The following is a 7013-nucleotide window of genomic DNA, read 5'->3' as shown; positions in this document are numbered from 1 at the left end:
TTAAATCTTTGTCTCAAAGTTATGTAATAAGGCCGGTGGGCCCTAAAGGACCTTGAACCGGTCCTGTAAGAAACGATAAACTAGGTCGTACTTGAACTTGGGTGGGTTGGTCGATTCCCCGGGCGTCGTGGTCCCAGTGCCTGCCGTTTTCAGCTGTGCAACCCTCTGCCCCCCGCCCCCCTTCGCTTACGCAGTCCCGCCGCTCGAGGGCAGCACCAGCCCGGGCTTAAACCTCGGACCCTGGGGCTGAGGTCGCCCTGATCCTGGGCACCGTTTTTCTTAGGCTTGGATGCAGGCATCTAGGTCTCAGGGTAATGGCACTCCCAGGCACTGCCTGTGCTGAGGATGCTCTAGGTTCCAGACTTCTCTCAGTACTGTATGACCTTGGGCGAGTCATTAACCACCTCTTAAAGCTTCAGATTCTTTCTCTGAAAATGGATGTTAAATACTGTCATGCGGAACTATTGTAGGCATTAAAACTGTGGGAAAGGCCCTTGAGGCCTGGTTCATGCAAATTCACAATTTTATGGAACAGAGAAAGAGATTTGTCCATAGTCTCACCAAAAGAATCCTTCTGGGAGAGGATTAGGACCCTTTACAAATTTGAGGAAAATGAGGCTGAAAAATTAAATTTATAATGGAAACATGGGTGATGAGATCAGATTCCTTTCTCTTGTCCCAGTTGAAAGATATTGGTTCCTTTTCTTAAATAAAACCATTCCCCATGGGATGGTAAAAGTAGTCCAAGTTTTCACTGACTAGCTGGGTGGCTTTGGGCAAGATCCTCAGCCTTCTTAGGCTGAAGCTTCCTTACCTCTGAAACGGTAATGATAAAGACTTGCCGCTTGAGGTGATTTTTAAATAAGTTAAGTAGGCTAAATAAGACTACCTATGAGAAGCCCCTAGTATGTAGTAGTCACTCAAGAAAGAAACTTACGCTAAAAGAAACTTATACTAAATCCTCAATGGACGATATAAGAGACCCTGGGCTCAGTAACAAGAGTGCAAAAGCCTTTAGCCTTAGAATAACTCAGTCTCCACATTCAGAAGCTACTGGCCCCTGTCAGCACCACAAGGGGGTCATACCTGGAACCTCCTCTCCTCCACCCCTGCCCTGCCCCCAGGGACACTTGCCTCCACTTGATTCTTAAGAACAAGTCAGCTGTTCCCGACAAGTCCTCCCCTTCACCCCATTCACAGCCACAGGGACATGTGTGAAACACAATTTATTATACAAAACTAGGTGCATCAAAAAATCAGTGTCAGAATAGCTCTGTATTCCAAGGGCTATGGACTGGACCTCCTCCCTTAAAACCTCACCCCAACCCTTGCTAGGGATCAGGCTGGGCACACCGAACCCGGCCCTGAACCAGGAGAGTAGGAACCAGATACAGAAGCATAAGTGTGGGTCTAGGGCAGTGGGGCAGGCCATTTGAACCTCCTCCAAATAGGGTGGCTTCTCCTTGGAAAGGCTGGACATATGCCTGGGGTAGAAACACCCAAATCGCTCTACCCAAACACCAAAGCAAGAGGGTGGGACCCATCAAAATCTGAGGATGAGGAAGAAAAAAAAAAGCCAACCATAAAATAGATTCTACAAAAGTATAGCAACGATTGGCTGCCTTCTGGGGCAGCTGGGTGGGTGTGTAAGCTTCTGACCTCCACATTCTATATGGGGGCAAGTGGCTAAGAGTCAGCACCAAAGGTCTGACAGGGTCTCCCTGCCTCCCCTCTACCTACCGCATGAGCCTTGGACTGAGGACCTTCCGCTTCCTCCCTTGCTCCTCCCAGCCCAGGTGTAGAGTAGAATTTCCAAAACCCACGGGACAGACTGACAGGGAGAATCCCTGGGAATGTGGGAGCTGCCCAAGGCCCAGCCCAAAGGACCCTGAGGGCAGGAATCTGTTCTCTACCTGAGAGTGGCCACAGGAAGTGGCTCCAGGCAGGGCGGGGGATGGGGTCCGTAGAACTGGGGTCTCTGGCTGACCCCTGAGGGAGGCGGTGCTCGCAGCTGTGGCTAACACCGGCCTCACACAGCCTGCAGCTCCCCCTGCAGGCGACTCAGCTCCTCTAGCTCTTGCTTGTGGCGGTCGGTCTTGTGAGCCACCAAGGAGCGGTAGAAATGAAGGGCAAAGGCCATGAACACAAGCCCAACAGGTACCATGATTGCCGTGGAGGCCATGGCTGCTTGCCAGCCTGGTCCATGGGCCCCACCACCACCGCCACATGCTTGCCGAGGTGGGCAGGCCTCAGGTGGCTCAGCCTGTGACGGGGCTACAGAAGCAGAGGATGGCTTGGAAGCTGGACTAAGGGAGGTGGCCACTGGTGGCAGAGTCTCAGGCACCTGGGAGGCAGGTACCACAGAGCCTGGTGTGCCCAAGGGGGCCCCGATGGGCACAAACTTGACCCAGCCAACCAGGACAACTTCAGCAAGGAAGAGGAAGGTGCCCAAGGCAGTGGAGAAGCCCCAGGCCAGCTCCACGTAGCGGTGGAGTCGCTGGTGTGGAGACTGATGGACAGAGTTGAGGTTGTGGATGTTGCTAACGGCTTCAATGTGAGGCAGCAGACAGGTGGAGACCATGAGTGCAAAGAGGTGCACAGCCACCAGCACGGTGGTGCAGGCGCTGAAGGCCACCAGCAGGCCCGGCGGGTATTCGTGGTTGCTCTCCAGCTGTACCTCTACCATGGCTACCTGTGGGGACAAGAAGGGATGGGTTGAGTGCCCATAACCTCAACAGTAGAGGGGTTTTCTGCCTGTTGGTATACATCACTGATGTATCCCTAAGACCTAGAACAGTGCTTGGCAGAGAGGGCACCCAGTCTTTGTTGAGTGAATGAATGGGCAGCCTTGGCAAGGCTCTGTCCTGTTCCAGACCTCGGTTTCCCCACCTGGCTATCTAGAGGGCTGGTGGCACGTTTCTGACAATCTTATCTTGTTATAACATAGGGGTTAAAAAGCACAGATTCTGGAGTGGGGCGGCCTGGGTTCATTTTCAACTCCACAAGCTGTGCAACCTTGAGCAAGTGGTTTGGTTCTCTCTGTGCCTCAGTCTCCTCATCTGGAAAATAGGGATGGATAACAGCACCTACCTGTCTTATACGGTTGTTTTGAAAATTTAATGAGGTAATATATATCAAGTGATAAGAATAGTGTGAGGTACACAGTGTGCTCAGGTAAGTGTTTGCTGCTATTATTAGAGTTAACGCTGAAGTCCAAGGCCAGAGTTTGCAAATTGGCACACCACAAACCCAGGCCAGCTTGCAAACATGTTTTGCTTGGCTCAGACAGTGTGTTTTTTTAAAGAATTACGTTGCCAACTTCTAAAACTCAAGAGATTTCATGTAAATATTCCTATTTCCAGATCCTCTTGGAAACTTGGAAGGTCTGGTTACACCAGGCCCACATTCCTGCATGGCACCGATCAGCTAGGGTTGAGTCATGGCTGCTCCCTTTGGATGGGTGAGGAGGGTCTCTTGATAGCCACAGTCCCCACCCAGCCAACTTGGCATCCATATTGCCAAAGGCCTTTGCAAACACTTGAGTTGATGATCCTGTTCTAGGCTTGTATAAATTTGGACTCTAGAGCTGGACTGCCTAAATTCAATCCTGCCACTTACTTGCTGTGGAACCCTGGGCAGGTGTCTTAACATCTCTGATCCTCAGTTTTCTCATCTGTAAAATGGTCCCAGTAGTGGTACCTACTTCACAGGATAATAGAAGGATGATACACAAAAAAGCCTTAAGCATAGTGCCTGGTACTTAGCAATGGTTCAATACAATTTATATAATGTTATTCTAACCCAGGCCATCTGAATTCCAGAATCGGGATCTTTCCCCATGCCTGGTTCTTGCAAGATCCATTAAGTTGCTCTGGGGCTGGGGGAAGGAGGAAAGTGCAGAGCCGGGAGGGTGGTGGTAGGAAGGCAAGGCTGAATATTTTGGAAAATTGGGCCATGGCGGGTGTTAGCAGGTGTTTTCCACAGACAGAGATCTGGGCCAGGCCTGGTCCTGGTTTCTCCCACAGCCTGACTCAGCCTTGATCTCCCCTGGCAGGACTGGGGCCAGTCTGGCCCCCAGAACCTACTCATCTGGCCTCTTGATCCTGCAGAGAAGGTCCTGGCCCTTAAGCTGTCACCCCAGCAACGTACAAGTCCAGCAGCTGGCCGGATTGTCCCCTTGGGAACAGGCTGGACCATGGGGGGCATGGGGGTGGGGCAACTCCCTCAGCTAGGTCCACGGGGCTGCTCCCTTCCCTCTGTGGTCTGTACAGGTGAAGGGGAGCCAGCTCCCTGTCCTGAGATGACCCCATATCAGGAAGGGTGAGCTGACCTGCAGATCCTGGACCCCCATGTAGAAAACCATAGACCTAGGATGACCCTTAGGGGTAGAAACTTTCCCTCTCATCATTCCAATACAGAGGTTGTGGCACAGAGAGGAGCAGAGACTAACACAAATCACCTAGTGCTATGACCCCTTTTTATCCTCATCTTGATATCCCCCTCATGTTCCTGTGAGGACCCCCCTCCAGCCCATTTTCTCCTTCTTCCTGTCATGATGGTGGGAAACCCTGGACTAACAGTCTAGCCACCCTGGGTCCTAGTTCATCCTATATCCTTCAGCTGCTGAGTGCTCTTGGCAGGCAAAGCCACTGCCCCATTCTGGGCCTTGGTTTCTGTTAACAGGTAGTCTGAGCCATTCTGATGTGTGTCTTGCTCTGACATGCTTGGATCTAGGGTTTGATGACAAGAATCAGCTCACCTTGGGGCAGCTACTTGGCAGGCTACAGAGGGTGCACCCTCCATGATCTCACAATTTCCCACTGGCCTCCGAGGAGGCGGAGGCCTGTCCAGGGTTACATAGCTGGCCCCAAGCAGGAAAGAGCCAGGACTTGTGTCTGCTAACTGCTCCCCACCCTGGGACCTCCCTCGGTCTCACTTCCTGTGAGGCCTCTGCCCGCGACCGTCAGCGGATATCACCTGCACTTGGAGTTTATCATCTCCAGAATCATGTATCAACTTCCTAAGCAGCTTTTTTCACTAGGGGCTCCCTCACAGGCATCCTCTCTTCTCAGAGCTTTCCTGGGCTACACTAAGCACCCTCTGTGCCTGCTGGGGCCTGGCCGCCCTCCTTCTTTTGTGTGACCACTCCATCCACTTTGTTCTCTCAACCACCCCACCTCCCAGCCCCCACCCAGCTCTGATTTGCTGTTGAACCTCCGGTGGGGATCTAGTAACCACTTCTGCTGGACCATGCTCCTTTTGGAGCACTTCACTCTACCCTTGCATAGGTATCCCCCTTGGTGATTTGCCTACCCCCATGACATGATGTGTCCCCTGTGACCCCTTTAGGACTTGCTTATCCTCCCCACGGCCCAGTTTATGCTAGGGACCTGTTTATACACACCCACCCACCCACCCATAAGGGACTTGCGGAGTCCCTTGGGGCGTTGTTTGCTACCCCTCTTGTACCTCTTAAAAACCAGTCTTTCCCTTTCCTCTACCCTGTCTCCCTTGGGTACCCGTTCAATTTGCCCCCAACCCGGTGCCCCCCATGTGCTTCACCCCCACCCTGTGCGCCCCTTCCCTTCCCTCACCATGGCGAAGCCCGAGAGCAGGGCAGACGTGCGGCTGGAAGCTTTCAGCTTGGCCCGGCTGAGGTAGAGGCGGCGCCAGCTGAGCGCCCGCAGCGAGTGCTGACTGGCCCCCATCAGGTCCAAGTAGCCGCGGTGCACGAACTCCCGGTAGGTGGCCGAACCCGCGGGGCTCTCGGCCTCCGGGTTCAGCGGGGCCTGTTCGCCCGGGTCCCCCTCGCCGCCCTTCATCCTGGGGCCGCAGCACCAGGCGGGCCAGTCCATCAAGGCGGGGCCGAGTCGCCTCGGGGACCCCAACAGGGCGGGCCCAGGCCGGGGGAAGGCCCCATCCCCCGGCGGGACGAGCGGGGATGCGACGGCGAGCGCCCAGTAAGACGTGGCCCGGGCGGAGCAGGAAGAACAGGCGTCTGCGGGGAGCCGTAGGGGCTGAAGCAGGACTGCCGAGGCCGAAACAGGAACTGGGGCGGAGGCGGAGCCGGGGCGGCCACATGATGGGGTGGAGCCGGGGGACCGTCCGCAGAGATCCCAAGGGACCCCGAGACCCCAGTCCACTTAGAATATCCTCTAGGTGCTTGAGCCCCGCTGAGATGAACGCCCAGCCCCAGCCAGTGACTGGGAGTTCCGGGCTCTGGACCACTGCAGGTACACCTGGACACCTCCAACGTCCAGACTCCAAAGCCCTACCTAAACAGTGAACTCCGGGAAAGTGAGCTCATCTAACTGTAGGGACCGCAGGAGACCCTGCATCCTCAATTTCCGGAAGCCCGGTAGGACCTAGGCCTCCCAGATACATCCAAACAGCCCCCTCCTCCCAGGGCCTCAACGAACACTCGGGTCTTCCCCGCCCTAGCCCCACATCCCCAACGCCGCAGACACACACACCAACTCGGCGGCCCCGGCTGGAAGATTTTGACTTTTATAGCAAACCATATTGTACAGACCCGGGGCCCAGGGGCCCAGCCCGGCTGGGTCCCCCACTTGCCCCCGCCGGGCTGCCTCCTCCCCCTCCCCCAATCGGCCCCATCCTCAAGCCTTTTGCGATTCCCAGGACTCCCTCCCCTCCGGCCTTTGGTCCGCCCAGTCCCTCCCCCCACCCGCGCACCTCCCTGTTACCTGAGGTATGTGGATAGATTCCCCCCTCCCCTACATGGTACAACCTGGCTCCCCAGGGAGGCCTGGGCTGAAGGGCGGGACCTGGCCCCGACCCCTCCCCCTGGCTCCCCAAACCCCGCCCCCGCAGTGGAGGAAGGGGCAGGAGAGGGCCAAGAGTCTGTTACTAAGTTCCCACGGCAACTAAGAGGGGCCCTTTCCAGCCTTAGCACTGGCTTTGGGAGGTGTCCATTGGCTGCTAATTCCATGGCAACCAGGAGTGGCAGTTCCCTGGGCAAATGGGATACAAGTTTCCATGACGATGAAAGAGTG

At 55.1% G+C, this 7013-nt stretch overlaps 1 protein-coding gene across 1 annotated transcript; it reads right to left on the bottom strand.

The window, feature by feature from the left end:
* Positions 1-1941: 1941 nt before the first annotated feature.
* On the bottom strand, positions 1942-6622 carry ORAI3 (ORAI calcium release-activated calcium modulator 3). The gene is made up of 2 exons (XM_059897461.1): positions 5595-6622; positions 1942-2692 (listed from the first exon to the last, which is right to left on the bottom strand). Exons 1-2 carry the CDS (start codon positions 5853-5855, stop codon positions 2030-2032), a joined length of 924 nt encoding a protein of 307 aa, XP_059753444.1. The 5' UTR covers positions 5856-6622; the 3' UTR covers positions 1942-2029.
* Between the last annotated feature and the right edge of the window lie 391 nt (positions 6623-7013).

The sequence above is a fragment of the Balaenoptera ricei genome, chromosome 15 (assembly GCF_028023285.1).
Source record: "Balaenoptera ricei isolate mBalRic1 chromosome 15, mBalRic1.hap2, whole genome shotgun sequence".
NCBI lineage: Eukaryota > Metazoa > Chordata > Mammalia > Artiodactyla > Balaenopteridae > Balaenoptera > Balaenoptera ricei.
The sequence above is the reverse complement of the archived record's forward strand: the minus strand, read 5'-3'. Positions and strand labels throughout refer to the sequence as shown.